Source organism: Bos indicus x Bos taurus, chromosome 14 (assembly GCF_003369695.1).
Source record: "Bos indicus x Bos taurus breed Angus x Brahman F1 hybrid chromosome 14, Bos_hybrid_MaternalHap_v2.0, whole genome shotgun sequence".
NCBI classification, from domain to species: domain Eukaryota; kingdom Metazoa; phylum Chordata; class Mammalia; order Artiodactyla; family Bovidae; genus Bos; species Bos indicus x Bos taurus.
The window spans coordinates 3234139-3253838 of record NC_040089.1 but is presented as its reverse complement, the minus strand read 5'-3'; the positions used below and the strand labels follow the sequence as shown (position 1 = coordinate 3253838).

The 19700-nt window shown below is 53.8% G+C and overlaps 1 protein-coding gene across 3 annotated transcripts in view; it reads right to left on the bottom strand.

Annotated features, from left to right (window-relative positions):
* TRAPPC9 (trafficking protein particle complex 9) overlaps positions 1-19700 on the bottom strand; it is a 389597-nt gene that overhangs the window by 284276 nt on the left and 85621 nt on the right. For all 3 annotated transcript variants that reach the window (XM_027560766.1, XM_027560765.1, XM_027560768.1), the window contains 5 exons: positions 18440-18585; positions 12245-12330; positions 8724-8850; positions 6670-6802; positions 4557-4720 (listed from right to left, as the gene is read on the bottom strand). In XM_027560766.1, coding sequence (XP_027416567.1) covers positions 4557-4720; positions 6670-6802; positions 8724-8850; positions 12245-12330; positions 18440-18585 — 656 coding nt within the window. The remainder of the gene's footprint in view (positions 1-4556; positions 4721-6669; positions 6803-8723; positions 8851-12244; positions 12331-18439; positions 18586-19700) is intronic.

Genomic DNA, 19700 nt, shown 5'->3' with positions numbered 1-19700 from the left:
CATTAGTTTAATTCCACGTGTAAATGTGTGGCAGCTTACGATGAGAATTAAAAAGGAACGACAGCTGACATTTCTCAATTGCAAACGTTGGTTCGAATGGCCATTTGGAAACACACAGGACGGAACCAGCTGTGTGATCCAGACTCCCTCCCCATCCACAGAGTGAGGGTCATAGTAATTGCCCCCCTGCCCTCCAAGAGACCGAACTGAGAGCTGGGCCAGCAGTGATGCTGATGGTGTCGGGTGGACCCAGCACCGGAGGAACCTCCCTGATTCTGCCGGGATCCCCCAGTGTCCCCGCCCTCCGGCATCTGCGTTGGTAAGCACCGGCCGGGGGCCGGCCAGGTAAGTGCCTGCCCTGGGGCTGAGCAGGCAAGGGGCCAGGAAAGGGCTTTCTGAGGGGAAGACAACGGTCCGTGATGTATGTACCTTGACAATAGTTGGGGGAGATGTGTATTTGTCAAAATTTAGCAAATGGTAACATAAGACTTGTGTATTTCACCCCTAATACTTTTTTCCAAAGGAAAGTCGGGAACCCTGGGAAAGATGGGACTCCAGCATCCTACCCCAAAAAAGACCTCTTATGAGTGTCGTGATTATTTAATGAGGAAAAAAAAGAAAAAAAACTACCTGAAGTATTAATACCATTCAGCTGAGTTCAAACACTGAACCCTAATGACATGCACACGACAGGATCAGTGGGTAAAATCACAGTAATCTGCAACTTATTTTGAACAATACAATAAAACGAGACAGATCAGGGATGGACAGGAAGCTGGACAGACGTGATAAATCGAATACAGTCAAATGTTACAGAACCTAGACGGCGGGTTTGCAGTGTTCACTGTAAGAGTCTCTCCACTTCTCCATTTGCCTGAATATTTTTAGAGTGAAAGGCTGGGGAGGGAGGGGATGGCTGATACAGAGAGTAAGCTCCAGAAGGGCTGGAAAACATAGGAACACCGCAGGCAGGGCAGCCCTGAAAGCGGGACCCGAGAAAGGCAGCGCTGAGACGACTGAGCTGCTGATGGCGGTTCCGGGAGATGGTGTGAAAGGAGAGCACGGGCAGAAGCGCACAGAAGGATAGAGAGGGGCCTGACGGCAATTCCCACGCTTCCACCCCCATGACCCCCGACCCGACAAGCGAGACTGGCTCAGTCCCATCAAGACCCACCCTGGAAAGGAGAAAACCCCTCTCAGACACAACCGGCCAACCGACCACATGTCCCCTCTATTCCCTCTGTGGTGAGAATTTTTTTTTCCCTAAACGGGGCTTCCCCAATGGCTCAGCAGGTAAAGAATCCACCTGCCAAAGCAGGATATGCGGGTTTGATCCCTGGGTCAGGAAGATCCCCTGGAGGAGGAAATGGCAACCCACTCCAGCATTCTTGCCTGGAGAATCCCATGGACAGAGGAGCCTGGTGGGCTACAGTCCATGGGGTCACACAGAGTCGGACACAACTGAGCAACCATGTCCCTCTCCGTGGACAGTCCCTAGGACTGAGCACTGCCCATGAACCCGGCCTGGAACTAAAGGGGAGACACACTGGCTGTCTTTGAGAGACCCTCAGCTGGCTGGAGGGAGACCAGCGCAGCAGGAGCAAAACCATGGAGTGGAAGGGCTCCTCAGAAGTCTCCCGGAGCCTCTGAGACAAGGGGACCCCAGTCACCCCGTGGAGGAAGGCAAAGGCGGGAACAGAAGTGAGCAGGTCGGCTTCCAGGCACAGGAGGGGGTTTATCCTCAAGTTCACGGACAGCACCAACATCCAAGAAGCTGAAACTAGCTCCTGACAACAAACGTGACGAGAGCTTAAGGGAAGAAGTGACAAAAACTGAAGCTTGGGGCAGAAGCCGGCGATGTGGGGCCTGCGGAGCCACGGACGCCAGGGGTTCACAAAGGAGAAACGAGAGGAGCTGAGCTTCTGAGAGAAGCAGGTTGCAATGAATAATGGACTTGTGGTGACTGTTTAGGTTTATTTGAGAAAAGGAAGATATCTTCTAGTGGCTAAGCTGTGAAGCCAAGGAAAATTACAGGAGATGTGAACATTTTTACCATTATATACTCTGCAATTTTCTGTCATTCAATATTAGCGCACTTGTTCAAATACCCACCAACTCCTATAACCAATTAATTAAATTCAGAATACCAGATGAAGGTATTTCATGTCAGGGAGGCATTTTCTACCTAATCCGTAAGTGCTTGCTCCTGAAAAGAGGAAAGAAAGGGAAGAAAGGATGAGATTAAGGTAGGATCATCCAAAATTCCAAAGACTCCGAGACACAAAAGCGAAAGAGGGACTAGGAGAGCCGCGCTGCCACGAAGAGCTCCAGGCACCTGCGGGCACACGGACAGGGGACGGCAGCCACGGGCAGGCACGGCGGGGAAGGGACGGCAGCCACGGGCAGGCACGGCGGGGAAGGGACGGCAGCCACGGGCAGGCACGGTGGGGAAGGGACGGCAGCCACGGGCAGGCACAGCGGGGAAGGGACGGCAGCCACAGGCGGGCGTGGCGGGGAAGGGACGGCAGCCATGGGCGGGCACAGCAGAGAGGGGACGGCAGCCACGGGCAGGGGGAGGGGACGGCAGCCACGGGCAGGAGGAGGGGACGGCAGCCACGGGTGGGCACAGCAGAGAGGGGACGGCAGCCACAGGCGGGCACAGCGGGAGGGGACAGCAGCCACAGGTGGGCGCATGGAGAGGGGATGGCAGCCACGGGCGGGCGCAGCAGAGAGGGGACGGCAGCCACGGGCAGGCACAGCAGGAGGGGACGGCAGCCACGGGCGGGCACGTGGAGAGGGGACGGCAGCCACGGGCAGGGGGAGGAGACGGCAGCCATGGGCGGGCACAGCGGGAGGGGACAGCAGCCACAGGCGGGCGCACGGAGAGGGGACGGCAGCCACGGGCGGGCGCGTGGAGAGGGGACGGCAGCCACGGGCAGGGGGAGGAGACGGCAGCCACGGGCGGGCGCAGTGGGGAGGGGACAGCAGCCATGGGCAGGCACAGCAGCCATGGGCAGGCCCAGCAGAGAGGGGAATGGCAGCCATGGGCAGGAGCAGGCACTCACACCGCAGGGTTCCAGCTCAGAACTCAAACTCAGGATCAGAGACGGCCTGCGGGCCAGGAGAGAGGGGCAGACAGACAGACACAGAGACAGAGAAGGCAGAACACCCACTGGGGAAAAGGACAGAGGGCCGGCACAAGAGTGGACTCTCAGAGGAGGACCACAGCAGAGGCATTCAGCGTCGCTGGTCATCGGGGAAATGCAGATTTCTCCCCCTCCCCCGCCCGCACCGTGGATAAAATGACGACGACAGCCTGGAGCAGAGGGCCCGTGGGGCAGCTGCTACTCCCCCAGGGTGACGGCGCCACTGGCCTCTGGAACAGCGTCTGAAGCCCCTCGCCCGGCATCGGACCCTGGAGACGCTCTCGGAGAGGACAGGCTCACTGCCAGAGCCGGGGCACCGCTCTCGACGGGCCAGGTGTGCCCAGGCTCCCAGGGGACACCTGCTCACCTGGCTCCTAAGTCAAAAGCAGCTGAACACGGAGTCCCACCAGCTTGCTCTCCCTGCGCTGTGCTCGTCTTTGGTCTCCGCGGACGGTGCAATTTCTCTAACTTCGTTAGATGAGCTGATCTTATTTCCACTTACTACTCTCAACGCCCAGCCCTCCTCCTACACAGCGTATCCCCCTTCGACCAGTACCGCTCACTCACCTCACTGACCACCCTCTGCGGCCTCCCTCTGCTCCTAGAACATGTCAGGACCACCTCCCCTGCTCACCCAGGAGGGAGCTGAGGCATGTGAAGGATAAACAGTGAGCAAATGCTGAATCCAAAATGTAACACAGTCTTGGGAGCCCGAGCTACGTGTGCCTTAGAACTAGGAACGGCATCACTGGAAGAGGGGTGCACAGGCTCTGAGTGCTGAACCCACAGCAGGCACTGGGCTGGGCGGACGGGTCCCAGATAGTACTCTTCCGAGCCTGCACGTGCTCTTCTTTGCTCGCTCATTCCAGGACACGCCTGCTGAGCACCTGATCGGTGTGAAGAGCACAGGCGATACAGAGGTGTGTTCTGCACTCCGTCACCTTCCTCTGTGAGCTCTTCATGCACACTTAAGATAACAGCTTTACAGAGGTGTCAAATTAAAAGTGGGAGAGGTTTTTAGACTTTCGGGACGCTGGTTATCTATAGGGTCTCTTCTGACTCACAGACTTACAAAATGAACTTATGGTTGCTGGTGCGAGGGAGGGATAGTTAGGACTTTGGGAAGGTCGTGAACACACTGCTACATTTAAAGTGGATAGCCAACAGAGACCAACTGTATACAGCACGGGAAACTGCTCAGCGTTCAGTGCCAGCCTGGATGGAAGGGGAGTCTGGGGAGAGCGGACACAGGTGCAGCTGCGGCTGCGCGCCTCGGGTGCTCACCTGAAACTACCACAATACTGTTAATCTGCTCACCTCGATACAAATGGTGTGGGTATTTTAAAAAAAAGCAAGGTGTCTCTTCTGCAAATACACATTTCTGCAGTCAAACCTACGACAAGCCCCTACCTTTGGTGGTGAGGATTTTCGAGGTCACTTCCAGTTTCTCCAGTGGCTCCATCCCAATGTTCTCCAGTCTCACAACAAGCTGCTGGGTTTCCCCATTGTAAAGCTGCACAGACACATTAGTAGATATTTCATCACCAGAGGAAGGCTGTAATGAATGTGCGGACCTAAAATAAGAGTAAGAATTATAATCAATTTTAGAAAAACAGAAAAAAAATTGATGGCATTTTAGAGTCATGCACATCACCACACTTAAGCACTCCAGACACACAGACTAGGGAGCCGTGGCTTCAGCGTGGAATTGGTGCCCAGCAACCAGGAACTCCAGGGCGAGTCGCTACACGCTGAGCACTGTCCACACACAGACGGCCCTGGGTCACATGATGGCTCTCACTGGCCTTACTGGCTCATGTGTGTATGAACCGTAAGACTAACTGTTGCATCGTGGTGAAGGCAAAGGTGAAACAATGAATTAATTCAAATGATCCCTGCTGCTTGCTCAAAAAATTTTTAAATCTCAGAAATGCCCTGGGAAAATCCACAGACTGAAGGAGAAAACTCAAATGAACCCTTTGAAATGATAACGTGGGAGCTGCAGGAAAAGACAAGTGGAAAGCACAGACAGCAGCCTCCACATCCCAGTAAAATCAACGAGCGATGCTGGCAAACCCCTAACAGGAGCAGGGGCAGCTGGCGGGCCCTTGGCACCGGCTAGGCGGGGCCCTGGACCACGCCGGGTACAGCCAGAGACCCCGAGGCTTGCCCAACGCACCTCTGAGGTTGCAGCACTGCAGCCCTGGTCTGAAACTCTGGCCTGAGTCCTACTGACCGTCACTCAGCCCACAGCACTCATCACCCTGGTGTCCCCTTCCCAATGCAAGAGGCAAAGCCACTTCCAGGCCAGGAGGTCACTGTGACCACAGGGAGGAGGCTCTGGAGACAGAAAGGGGACAAATGCCAGCCATCAACGGGGGAGGTGCGTGTGGCAGATGGAGTCAAAAAGCACATCCAAAGCCCGTTCTCCAAAAACAACAGCATAGAGGATCAACGTGAACTCCTTGGCATTTTATATCTTTAGAGCTGTTTGTGAGTCAAGAAATAAATTTTCTCTGTCAAGTAAGGATAATTGACTCCAGTCCTCACTGTAAGTGACGTCTTTCCACATTTCATCACAGAGTCCTCCTCAAGTGAGAACTGTAGTCCATCTGGATTTGCAGGGAAGGTATTTGGAAAAACTGAAACCCAGCTAACACAAGCAGAGAGGGTGCTGGCCCCTGGCACGGCGGGGAAAGAGCAGGGAGGAAGCAGAAGGCGGGCAGCACACAGAGCAGGCGGTCGCGAAGACCGCGTCCCCCACGCCGGGCTCAAGCTGGGGGTGCGGGGGAGGTGGGCGAGGCTGGCACTGAGGAGGGGCCCACTGAGTAGGCGACTGAGCCTTCCAAATATCCCAGAAAATGCCGTGACACATTTAGAAAGACAGCCCAAGGGATAAACAATAAAGCATTATCTGTATGAGCAAAAACTGAGACAGTCCCAAATCCCAACAGCAGGGAAATGAATGGGGATGTGATTCTGAGATGGCTTCATGACGTACTTTTTTAAGCAATTAAAACAGAAAACTTTTAGCTTATGTTATATATTTATGCAAAGAGAAATCTATGATACTAAATGAAATGCAGTATGATCTAAACATACATATATTGTTCAGTGAGCAAACAGTGGAAACACCAGAAAGCATTAAGTCATTCCCTCTGAGATTTCTCTTCCTTCTTTATCCTTTCCTATAATGCTAGAGAAAAAAAAAAAAGGACTGTTTTTATTTTAGAAGATAAGACTTCTTAAATTCTCTTAAGCCTCAACTGTTTCTCATAAAAATGACGTTTCCAAAGGCTAATTTCACATTTTGTTCTGATCTTAGTAAGAAACGCCTCAACTCTGCTCCAGTTTGCCGCAAGCAGAGCGCTGCCTGTTGGTCCCCTGGATACACTAACACTCTGGCCGTGAGGTTGGAGGTCGCGAGGGTAACTCCGGCTCCCAGGCTCCGGCCACAGGGCGCAGCACAGGACTCCCAGGGGCCCTGGGGTCGGCGAGCAGGCCCAGTGCCCGCGGGCGCTACCTGGGCAGAGACGTGCTGATCTGCAGGCGGGGCAGCGCAGGGATGACCTCCACTGTGGAGCCACTGGTCTTGATTCCCGGGAGGCTGTCCAGCAGACAGTCGCTGAAGACGCCAAACACTGTGGTGTGGTAGCCTGGGGACGAAAGGCCAAGGTTCACCCCCTGGAAGGGCTTCACAGCTCACGCCCAAGGGGGCCCCACGGGTGACAGGGGCGCAGGGTCCCCTCTGACCTGAGTTGAGATTCAGGGCCCATCAGCTGCCCGGTGGGCCCACGGCTCCCGAGCTCAACTCCACAGCCTCGTGTCCCCGAGCGGAGGTGAGAGTTGGGCCCAAGGCAGGTTGCATCCAACCAATGGTGCACAAACCATAAATGTCACACAAGTTCACAATCAGTGTCTTATCCCTTCACTAATTTGCTTTTCAAATTTATCCATCCCTAAAATGAAAAGGAGAGCTTGTACTCCTTTCTAGGACATAATGGGAGTTAATAAGTATTTGAAAGAAAGTGATTCAAAATCTTGTGTTGAGAGATGAAAGTTCAAGAGTCAATCATTGTTATCATAACTGTTACGTGATGTGGCAAATCTGCTCAATGTGTACAAACACTGTAATTTAAGATTAGCAAAATTTTCATTTAAGAAACACTCCTCAGGTTAGATAAGCACTTGAAATTGTTTAAGCAAAGGTTGGAAATGGCTTTTGAAATTTGAGGTAATTATTATAAACAACATTCACAGTGTAACAAAATCAAGTAACACTTGATGGTAAGTACCTAGGGTGGCAACTTCTCTGCATCCATATTAAACGTCTACATACTCAACAAGAAGCAAGAGGTACCATGGGGACAAACAGGGCCCTGATACAGCCCCTTGACTTAAAAGAGCTCCAATTCATGGCACCCACATTTCCTTCTTTTTAAAGTATGGTCCTTCAATAATATATCCTCACACCTGGCACGTAGTAGGTCTTCAGTACCCATTTGGTGGCTGAAAGTCAACATTCACTGGGAAAGGAATCTGTTTAAAAGGCGGCTTATAAAGAAAAAATATTAAAAAAAATAATAATAAAGTATGGTCCTTCAAATCCGCCTTTTAAACAGATTCCTTTCCCAGTGAATGTTGACTTTCAGCCACCAAATGGGTACTGAAGACCTGCTACGTGCCAGGTGTGAGGATCCAGCCAAGAAAGCCGGATGCGGCTGGCAAGGAGTGGGCCCACAGGCCATGGTGGGCGTGACATGAAGGAGGGGCTGCCACGGTGGAACGAGGGCAAGGCCGGGCGGGCACCACAGGGGCACCTGAGCCGAGCCTCAAGGCCCCCCAGCAGAGGGACAGCACAAGCAGGGGGCAGGAAGCAGGGCACGTGCCCAGGATGGGAGCCCTCTACACCTGCCCAGATGTGCAGGGCCCAGCGACACAGCCAGAGATAGGGAGCCCTGGCGGGGAGCCCAGTGAAGGCAGGACCACTTCTAGCCCAGGGGCCTGCACTGCGGAAAGGTCACAAGGCCGCACCACAGGAAGAATGAGGGCAGAAAGACCAGTACTGGTGCTTCGGTGAAAAACCCTAGAGAGGGCGGAGGGGCAGAGGGTGTTGACGACACGGGCAGTAACGCAGGGGAGTGAGGGGGAGACAGGAGCAGTCCAGGATGACCCCTGGTGCCTGTCCGGGGACGGGGCCTGGGTCCTGGGTCCCTGGGATGGGACCATGGGGCAGGGGCAACGTGGGGATGGGGGGTGGGGACACACAGAATGTGATGCGCCCTGGAGACAGCCAAGGAGAGTGGCAGGTCCAGGAGAGGGGTCTGGACGGGACAGTAGACAGACGGACTGCCCGAGGCAGTAGGCAGAGATGGAAGGAGAGGAGAGAAGGGTGGCGGGGCCGTAGCCCCAGGGGGAGAAACTCGAGCGTGCCTGTGGTCCGGGAAAGACAGACCGGTGCACAGCAACTGACCCCACATCCTGCGCCCTCTGCGCGGTTCGTCTGCGGCGAACTGTCCGTGGTGGCACAGGAGTCCGAGGCCCCCAGAACCACAGCCAGAAAGGCGCTGTCCTTACCGCTCACAGTGATCGTCCCCGTCGTCTGCGGGACCCCGACGAGCGTCACCGGGTAAAGACCAGACTCAGCCGGGAGGGACAGTGCCGCGGGGAGAGACTCGAACTCCACTCCGCTCGTGAGCAGCCCCTGCGGCGGGCGGCAGGAGACACGGTGAGCGCGGCCCCCACCCTGACCCAAAGCCCCCGCCCAGCCAGCAGGAACACCCGGGACTCAGAAGACAAGGACCCCTTAGTGACGTGAACAAACGATGGCCTGGAAGCATGGTTACAAAACAGTCTTGAAAGGGGCAGCCCCAGGGGCGCCTGAACAACTCCATCTGTAATACTAGCCCCGCTTGACACAGTATGAATGTGTGTGCTGCTTTGCCGTTTTACCAAGTTGGAACACAAACAGAAAGAACAAATAAAATATCCTGCTTACAAACAAAATGAAAAGAATATGACACATGGAAGCGAATCAGTGAGTCTTCTTCCAGTGCGTCTGTGAACCATCAGTCCATCTCTCTAAGAGCTGGGCCCTACGCTTGATGGTGGAGGAGACAGGCTGTGTGGCCTCTGGGAGCCACCCGTGACTGCAGGGCCTCCCAGCGCTCGGGCCCTCTCCTCGGCACTGTGACGGAGGCCCCGGCCAGCACAACAGCCAAGAGAAGAAACAGCATGGAGACAATCATCTACATGCAAAAGCTGCAGAAAAGCCTGTGGTGCCTACGAGGAAACCTGAACTAACAACAGCATTTAGCCCGGTAACAAAGTCAGCATTTACAAAGCAGAAGTGTCTCCATAACCAAGCAATAAGCATATGACAAAACAAAACAGTAAAAATACCACGAACAGGGAGCTTCTCTCCTGGTCCGGTGGCTAAGACTCAGAATGAAGGGGGCCCAGGTTCGATCCCTGGTCAAGGAACTAGATCCCACATTCCGAAACTAAGATGTAGCATAGCCAAATAAAGAAAGAAAGAAAGACTTTTTTTTAAGTACCATTAACAAGGGATCAAAAACACCCCCTACGTTGGAGTAAGCCTACCGAGAGGTGTGAGAGTCCTGCCCTGAAGCCTGCAGAAGACGGCAAAGGGGCAAAGAAGACCTACATGAAGGAGGGAGTGCTGCGGTCCATCCCAGGAGCGGACAGGTGAGGGGACGCTGGTGCTGCCCTGAGCCACGTTCTCACGGGGGAGGCAAGGACACGGATGTGGAGGAGGCGAGGAGAGCCCTGTGGAGATGGAGCGGACCTGAAGGGATGACTGCAAGGTCGGGATCTGTGAAGTCTGCATCTGTGTGTGTGCGCACTTGGGCACACGTACATGTATGTACACACACGTGCAGATGCATGTGGTAGGTACGCGTGAGCACGTGCCCATGTGTGCGTGCATGCCCACTGTTTCTAACTCTGTCTGCAGAAAGCACCCAGAAGCAAGGCTCCCTTAGTGACAAAGAGCACACCTGCGCCCAGAGTTTGCATACATGTATGTACACACACGTGTGGATGCATGTGGTAGGTACGTGTGTGAGCACGTGCCCATGTGTGCATGCATGCACACTGTTTCTGTCTTCAGAAAGCACCCAGAAGCAAGGCTCCCTTAGTGACAAAGAGCACGCCTGCGCCCAGAGTTTCTATACATGTATGTACACACACGTGTGGATGCATGTGGTAGGTACGTGTGTGAGCACATGCCCCTGTGTGCATGCATGCACACTGTTTCTGTCTGCAGAAAGCACCCAGAAGCAAGGCTCCCTTAGTGACAAAGCGCACACCTGCACCCAGAGTCTGGGCAGGAGCTTGCAATGATCTAACTACGTGAGAAACAGACAATAACGTGGCCAAGAATGGAAGCGGAGAAACCATTAGGTGGCTCTTGTCTCCAGGCAAAACACACTCACATTTGACTTCTTTTTAAAACAGCTAAAGCAAACACGGCCCGCCGTGAGCACTCGCTAAATGTGACAGCGGATGCATGAGGTGTGACTCTTCCCTGTGCCGTTTCCCACGCTTGAAACATTTCATAATGTGATTCTTTAATTCTGAACATGATTTGTGGGCTATCTCCTAGTGGTAAATTTTATTCTTTCTTCTTCCTCATTTTTTGATAAAAGTACATATTACTTTTTAAAATTAATTTATCTGTGTGTGTCAGGACTTTGTTGTGGCACATGGACTCCAGTTGTGGAGCAGGGACTTAGTTGGCATCTTCGTTTCCTGACCAGGGATTGAACCTATATCCCCTGCATTGCAAGGCAAATTCTTAACCACTGGACCACCAGGGAAGTCCCACATGCAGCTATTACTTTTCAACCAGTTAAAATTAAACCTAAAAAAAAAATGTATAAGAAACAATAGGCATATGATACTTTAACCACTTTAGGGAAAATTCTCTGAACAACTCTCAATGTTATTCCTGGCTTAGGCCAGGAGACAAAGCCACTGCAAGGCCTGACCAAGAGCTAAGCCCCAAGGCTGGCATGTTCTTGTGCAAAAGGAGGAGGAGGGAATGCTCATCCTAATAGGTGGCTCTCATATGGGGGGACCTCAGGTTGCCCACTCAATACTCAGCTGAATTTCTAAAAGCTTCAAGTTTTCCACGTTTTTCCAACGTGGAAAAACCATGCCTCATGCCAGAGGCCCAAACATCATCTTAAGTAACTACCAGTCTGCCTGCGAGCTCCCACTCATCCTGTGTCCTCAGCGGGGCCTCCCCGACCCTCCATGTGGGTCCCACAGCCCCTCCTGCACCCTGACCACGGGGCAGAGGCCTGGCCTGACACGTGGCCTAGGCACTCGGCAAGCTCTGAACACGAGTCATAAAACCCAAGAGGAAAGCATCACCTGGCTAACAGCACCCTTCACATATCACAGGGAAGTAACAAAGGGGTCCCACACAATGATTAAGTACAGAGAAGACTTGCAGGACTGGAATCCACCTAGTGCATGCAGGGCTCTCCTCTGGGAACACAAGGTCCAGCGAGGAGAACCACACAAACCTCCTTTCCCCGACTGCGGAACTAGGGGAGGAGTTTCAGCAGACACCATTGCAGAGGGGGTACTTAACAGTGTGCACAGACACACAGCCTGAACACCTGATTTCAAACCCGAGGCAGATTTCACATTAGTGCTGCAGTCATTTATTCCCTTATAAATAAAGAGGCCTTGGTCATCTTGTCATCTTGAGCAGTGAAGCAGCAGTGAGGTTGAGTGGGGGGCACACTACAGACTTTGTAACCTCGCTAATCTCATATGAATTTCAACATGATTATTTCAAATATTTCATTCAGTCAACTCAGGTCTGTGTGTATTCAAATCTGAGATATCTTTTGTTCACTGATCCACAGACGTACTGAGGACCGAGCACTAAACACACGGGGATGCAGGACGCGGTCTTCATTCACAAAAAGATTATAATCTTTGGCAAAACAAATCTTAAAAACAGACAGATATCATAAGAAGTATGACTCAAATACTAAGAAACACGTATCAATAGTGAACTGATGTTCAGCCCAAAGGGGCAAGTGAGTGGTGATACGCACCATGTTTTCAACTCGGAGCTCGAACGGCATCGGGTTATACACCATCAGCTGCACTTCACACACGTCTCCTTGAACCCACTGGAAATCTAGAAATACACACACACAGAGGAGTCCATGTGTTAGCTGGTGTTCTTGCACGCTTCCCGTGGCTTCAGATCACTCCTCTGGCTACTTCCCAACGAAGCAGTGGCATCATGGCCATCTTGAGAGACGCAGTTTAAAGCTACGCTGCTGCTGGCTTTCTCCAAAGCCGAGCCCGTTGTCACTGCCACCTGGACGGCCTGTGACTGATGCTTCTCTTGCTGGTGCCAAACGCAGCTTCCCGAACCTGGCAGTAACCGGATGGCACAGCTCCCGGTGGAGCGCCACCACTCGTCACACAGGCCTTCCCAGGCCCAGAGGCTGGCACTCAGGAAGACGGCACCGTGGCCAACTCTAAGTGGCACAGAGCGTGGTTCCTCTCTCCCCTCCTGAAGTCTGTGAGACCAGACGGTGGCACCTCCTCCCTGACCACTCCCAGGCCAGCTGCAGCTCAGCACGTACAGGAAGTAGAATTCTGAGATGACCCCCAGGACCCCCGACCCCTGGTGTATATGCTGTCTAATCCTCTTCCCCAAGTGTGAACACAAGGATCGGTTATGTTCTGTAACAAAGGGGGAGGAGGTTTTCATATGTGACGAGGGCCCCCAAGCCTTCAAAGCAGTGGGCTTTGAGTTAACCCAAGGGAGATTATCCCAGGAGAACCTGGTCTTCTCAGAAGAGCCCTGGAAGGGAATCTGCTCACCCTGAGTGAGAAGACTCAACACGTGAGCAGGTGTGTGGAGGAGGCCTGGTGGCCAGGGTCTGAGAGCAGCCACGATGACCTGAAAGTGGTCCAGGTGACACCCAGCAGGTGGACAGGGACCTCAGCCCCACAATCCCAAGGAACCAAGAACCCGAGGGAGCTGAGAAACAGACCCTGCCCAGTCGAGCCTCCCGATGAGAACACAGCCCCAGCTGAGACCTGGATCTCAGCCTGCAAGACCCTGAGCAGAGGCCCACGCTAACACAGGCTGCACTCGTGATGCAAACAGTGAGAAAAATGCATTTGTGCTCTTTAAGCCACAAAGTCGGTGGTCATCTGTGTGCAGTCCCCAGCCCCACTCCACTGCCCTCTCCTCCCTTTGAGATACTCCACGGGGCAATTCAGAAGGGACTTGACAACCAAGTGAGCTGCAGGGCAGGAGCCACTGTCCAGCCCTTGGAAGGCTGTCTCTGACTCCGCATCATGCCCTGGTGAGGGAGGCACCACAATCCCATTGTTACAAGGCAGGGACCAAGGTCCAAGCAGGTTAACAAATGTGCTGGGAATCACACAGCCAGGAAGTGGTATGGCAGGGATTCAAGCCAGGTCTCTGAACTCAGAGAAGTGTCTAGAATGGACAGTGGTGGATAAAGGCCTTCTCCTAGAGTAGACACTAAGATTTACTGACCAGCATTCTTCAGCTTCATAGGCTTTCATAAAGACACCATTTTCCCCCAAACACTTTGCACCAGGCCCTCGCACAGAGACTAAGAGAGGCTGCCCCAAACCTGTGGCATCCTGAAACTGCACGCAGTGAAGAAGCAGCCCACCAGGCGAGCTGGCTTTTAAAATGCCTGTGCAAGCAGGTGCCTGTATGCGGTCTTAACAACACGGTGCAGTGGTCAGCAGGGCACAGATCATCCTCATCCACCAACAAGGACACAGACAGGCTGAACCATCCATCATTCACGGCCCTGACAGATGAGGCCGCCAGGCCCACCTCCCGTCTGCCTGGCCCCACAGACTTGGCTGCTCTCACACTGCTATTCCCCGCTGGCTCCAGAAACCCAGCTCTCCTCAGCCGCCTCAGGCTGAGAACTCCTGCTGCAGGGCACAGGGCTCCCAACCCGCCTTCAGCAGCACCCCGAGCACATCACTGCCTCAGCGGTCAGCACCCAGCCCTTCCTCACAGCCGAGGAAAACGTCATTTGTTTTAACAGGTTGCTGCCTGATAGTGAAGGAGCTGTTTGTCTTCTCTGTCATGGTCAAATGACCATCATTTTAAAATTCATTTTCCTGGGGCGCTGAAAGGAATCGTTTATACTCACACAGTCAGAGTCGCTAAAGGTAAACCTAAGATAAATCTTTATTACAGGAACAGTTTTAATGTCTGACAAGAGATCATCTCCTTCCCGGGTCTTAGCGTGCCACAGGACATGCTACAGTCTGTCCCAGAAACCTCGGAAAGGACCAGCCCTGGAGGCTATTAAACAGCCCTCTGTCTCAGGCCCCCCTACAGTGCTACACGGCCCCCGGGCAGGTCTCAGCTGTGGACTAACAGCCTCTTTTGGGGGCTTCTGTCGACAAGCTCATCTCTTTCCACCACGCTGGCTGGACCCATCTGGCAGAGGGCACTCCTGATTTCTCACTGTACCCCCAGCACCTTGGACAGCACACACGACGCTGCTCAGAGCCTTGAGTGAACAGCACTGGATGCTGTGGTGTTAGCGGCTCCCTCAACCCCTGAGGAGGCCATGCAGTGGGCTTCTAGTGCCCCCTCCCCGCAGAGAGCGCAACTGCAGCCCGGGGAGGCCAGGCAACTGACCGAGGCCATGGGACGGCTCCCGCCTGTCCATCCTCCCAGGCAGCTGCCAACCTTGGGCACGAAGCCCGGCCATGCCAAGTCCTGGCACAAAACCCGTCACCTCTCTGTGCTCACGCTCAGGAGGTGCGCAGCCATCACTGCACGTGGAGTTTAGATGGAAAGACTGGTAAATTACTCCACGTTAGCGCGGAAAATGGTCCCAGGAGCGGCCCCCAGGGTTTCTTCCCCTCTAATACTCTGTGTCCTCACTGTGATAACTCCCCCCAGTTACAGAGATTCATTTATAGAGATGGGGATTTTGGGTTAAAGACATGTGATTCTTCAAACCTGCAGCAGGTACTTGCTGCTGAGTCAATTGCCACAAAGGTATTAGAAGCCACGGAATACAAATTACACTTTCCTACCCATGGGTCTCCAACAAATAACATGCATTTTGGCTGAAGTTTCTGTTATATCCAGGAAAAAATACTGCATCGTCCACTGAATTTATCCCCAGCTCAGAGTAACTTCTCACTGTCTTCAAGGAAAAACTTTTTTTTTTTCCTGGAAAATTCCCAGGAAATCCCTGGGAATTCCCTGGCAGTCCAGTGGTTAGGACTCCACAGTTCACTGCCAGGGGTGTGGGTTCAATCCCTGGTCGGGGAACTGAGATCCCATAAGCCACGCAGTGTGGCCAAAAAAATAAAAAATAAATAAAGGAAAATATCTCTGGGCTTTGAGCCATAAACCATGGACAAAGCCTGAGCTCTGCCACTTCCTTCCAGACCTAGGGCAGCAATGTACATTCACTCAATCTTAATTTTCTCATCGATAAATTGGGAACACGACACCTGCATCACTGGATGAGGTGAAAACCCTCTGCAGCAAGTACAGAGTACTCTTTTCATAAAAGGAAGCCTCAGCAGTTTCTAAAGATTAGAGAGGAAAGGAGGAAACGCCAGCTTCGAGGGCTGGGACCTAGCAGCCATATGGCGCCCAACTCAGGGGGGCCCACGTTCTGTTTAGGGCCTTCTCTGTCTCCAGAGTCTTCCTAATGTTTGAACAAAGGGGCCCCACATCTTCCTTCTGCATGAGGCCCCACAGATCATGCTGCTGGTCCTCAGAAGGAGTCTCATGTCTCCAGTCCCCCAGATCACCTTAAGAAGCTTCTGTACACAAAATGGGTAAAAGTTTCCTAAAACGTCCTTTAGGGAGAAAACTTACCATCAACCCTAATGAGACCCAATATCAATAACCTCAGATATACAGATGGCACCACCCTTATGGAAGAAAGCAAAAGGAACTGAAGAGCCTCTTGATGAAAGTGAAAGAGAAGAGTTAAAAGTCTGGCTTAAAACTCAACATTCAGAAAACTAAGATCATGGCATCTGGCCCATCACTTCATGGCAAATAGATGGAGAAACAGTGGAAACAGTGAGAGACTTTATTTTTGGGGGCTCCAAAATCACTGCACATGGTGACTGCAGCCATGAAATTAAAAGACGCTTGCTCCTTGGAAGAAAAGCTATGAGCAACCTAGACAACATATTAAAAAGCAGAGACATTACTTTGTCAACAAAGGTCCATCTAGTCAAGGCTATGGTTTTTCCAGTGGTCATGTATGGATGTGAGAGATGGACCCTAAAGAAAGCTGAACACCAAAGAATTGATGCTTTTGAACTGTGGTGTTGGATAAGACTCTTGAGAGTCCCTTGGACTGCAAGTAGATCCAACCAGTCCATCCTAAAGGAGATCAGTTCTGGGTGTTGATTGGAGGGACTGATGCTGAAGCTGAAACGCCAATACTTTGGCCACAGTGTGGCCAACTGACTCATTCGAAAAGACCCTGATGCTGGGGAAGACTGAAGGCAGGAGGAGAAGGGGACGACAGAGGCTAAGATGGTTGGATAGCATGACTGATTCGATGGACGTGAGTTTGAGTAGGCTCTGGGAGTTGGTGATGGATAGGGAAGCCTGGCGTACTGCAGTCCATGGGGTCACAAAGAGTTGGACACGACTGAGTGACTGAACTGAACTGAACGGACCCAAAAAGAACAGCCAGAGACTCCTACAATGTCCAGGAGACAAACCTTGTTAACTCTGTAATGATGGGCCCAGGTCCACCTGGGGGAAGGGGCCTGGAAAGTGGCCTCCCCACCATTGAGAGACCCCTGAGACTCTGATGTGAACAGGACCCAAGCCCCCCATCTCCAAGAGATCAAAGGGGGTGTCCCCTGGCAGATGGGCACTGCTCGCTGGCATGTGCGGGAGATGCCCAGGACCAGCTCCGCCACTGCTCAACCACGAGGTCCACCCACCCCCTGCTCCCAGCCTCTCTGGCATCTTCTCCAGGGCAGAGGAGCAGTCAGGAGGCCAGAGCTGTCTCTCGGAATCACAGACTAGAACTAGAACATCAAAGATTCATATTCGCACCACAAGTGCCTGCTGGGTGGGGCCCTGCTCCCCTAAGAGCCAGGAGACTGCTGCAGTCGGTCACTCACCCAGAGCAGAGCCCTGAGACTGGAACAAGAGGTCACATTCAAAAAACAGCGAGTGGTCGTGTGGCTGGGGCCACAGAGCAGGGGCAGAAAGGTGGGAGGAGGTGAGCGGAAAGGCAGACAGCGTGCGGCGGGCAGGATCAGCTCCGGATGTGAGTGGTGGGTGAGTGCACTCGGACTGCTGCACCCTGCAGAGAAGAGCCTCCCTGCAGAGAAGAGCCTCGAGAAGCCAGGACGCCAGGGTGTAAAAAGAAGAAGAAAGGAAGACAGAGGAGAAGCCAGCACTGAGTTACACAAGCTTTGCGGGTCTTCCACTGAAACTTCTCGGACAGAGTCAGCAATGACCAACCAGTGACCCGCCTCTCAGCCCTGCAGCTTTGTCACTGCGACTCGCAGGCACCACAATCCCCAAGTGCGCAGGGTCCCAGGAGGGGGAGCGGTGAGGAATGAGGCCTGCGGCACGGCCAGCTTGGGGGAGGGCACGGAGGCACGGGGTGGCACAGGAGAGCTCTGGGGGTCACGGGGACAGTAAAGCGAGGGGGCCGTGTCCTGGGACACGGCAGGAGGCTGAGTGCACAGAGAAGCCCGTGAGGATCCTCAGCAGTGAGTTGCCCCGCCCCACCCACCCCCAAGACACAATGCCATGGCGCCCTGAAGAGCCGCCAGACCTCTCAGGAGAGGCGACGACCGTCAGCGAGACACAAAACGAGCACTGCCAGCCTTCAAATGGGACAGTGATGGGACGCCCTTATGCCCATTCAGTCCTGAACAAAGACGACCTTTAATCTCCGTGGATGATTCAGAAGTCACTCCAGGCTTGGAAAATCACCCTGATCTCCAAGTACCTCTCCTTTGTAATTGACCTAAGTCTTGAATAACAGAGGTCTTCTGGCTTCTAGAACTTTCACAAAACCTCCTTTTATGAAATAGATACTAAAAAGGCAGACCTATAGGCAGTGGTCAGACAAAGCCAGCAAGCGGAATACACCTGAGTGAGGGTATATCCCACGGGCTCACGTGAACCACATCAAGTCTCACGATCTCAAGTCCAGACAAGCCCCCGGGGTCGGGTGGCTGAACACGGCCCGGAAGCCCGGCGGCCCGCCTACCTATCTTCTTGCTGCGCTCCTCCCCACGGCTGTGGGCGATGATCGGGGAGTAGATGAAGGGGCTCTTGGCCGACACACTTGGGCCCAGCGAGCTCTTCATCTTCTGTGGCCGGAGGCTGGCAGGAAGGTCCAGCAGTTTCACACGCCTGTTATTTCAAAGGGAACAAAAATAGTTCAACTGCCTTGTTAGCTTGGCTTCAGTGTAAATACGACCAAATATCTGGTGTTACACGGACAATAAATCAAACAGCAGACACACTGAGGGGAGGAAAGGCACTCAGCTTTGCCGGACACGGCAGAGAAGGCAGCACAACTCGCCCCCCAGCCCCAGACAGTCCCGGGAGAGAGGACGTCTGTGGGCAGACGGAGCCTGGCCCTCGGCCTGCTCCACTGGGACGGCGGCACCCGCCAGCCGCGGGCCTGCCTTCCCTGCGCTCAGGCTCCTGGGCTGTCACACGAACCGCTGAGAGGATTCGGGGAGGCGCGGCAGGTCCACGCCCACTGCTCTGCAGAAGCTGGTCCCTCCTTCCTTCCTCGGGCGAAGGGCGGCAGCCCCGTCGGCTCTGCTTACGTGCGCGTCCGGTTCTGCATTTGCGCGGTCTGCGCCTCACTAAACCGCTTTTCCAGCTGTGGATGTCTGCTAGTGATGCCAGTCAGCCTGGACTGAAGGCCCACGGTCCACAGAGCCAGACCTCAGGCCCGTGCCCACTGCTGCCCACGCGCCATCCCAACTAAACCTCCTCCGCCTCCCGAGCCACAGTGCTATCACCATCACCTCCAAGTCCTCAACTAGGAAACCGACACAGGGGAGAGGAAGCACGTTGACCGACGCCCACAGCTGGAAACGGGCCAGGAGGACACAGCACGTCCTGCAGTTCCGGCACGCTGGCCGCCCTTGGGAGGGACAGGGGGCAAGACAGCGAGATTGAAGGCACGGTGAGGGGCAGAGGGTGGGTCAGAAGGTTGGGGGGCCCTGAGCCCCTCCCCACCCACAGCCCCTCTGCAGGAGGAAAGGCTGGAGGGTCGGGAGGGGAAGCCACGCAGGTCCCTGGGAGACAAAGCACTCCCAGGGGCGCCCCGCCTCCTCCTCAAGGCAGTCCTGGGGGCCGGACACGAGCAGACGGACGCGCCGGGATCGCTGAGTGACCTCAGGGAGGTCAGCCACCCTAGAAAGCTACCTGCCCGATCTGCATCAGACACCACGAGAAGGAGACGTCAACCTGGGCCGTGCTGAGGGCTGATCTCTCTGAGATTCTAGGGG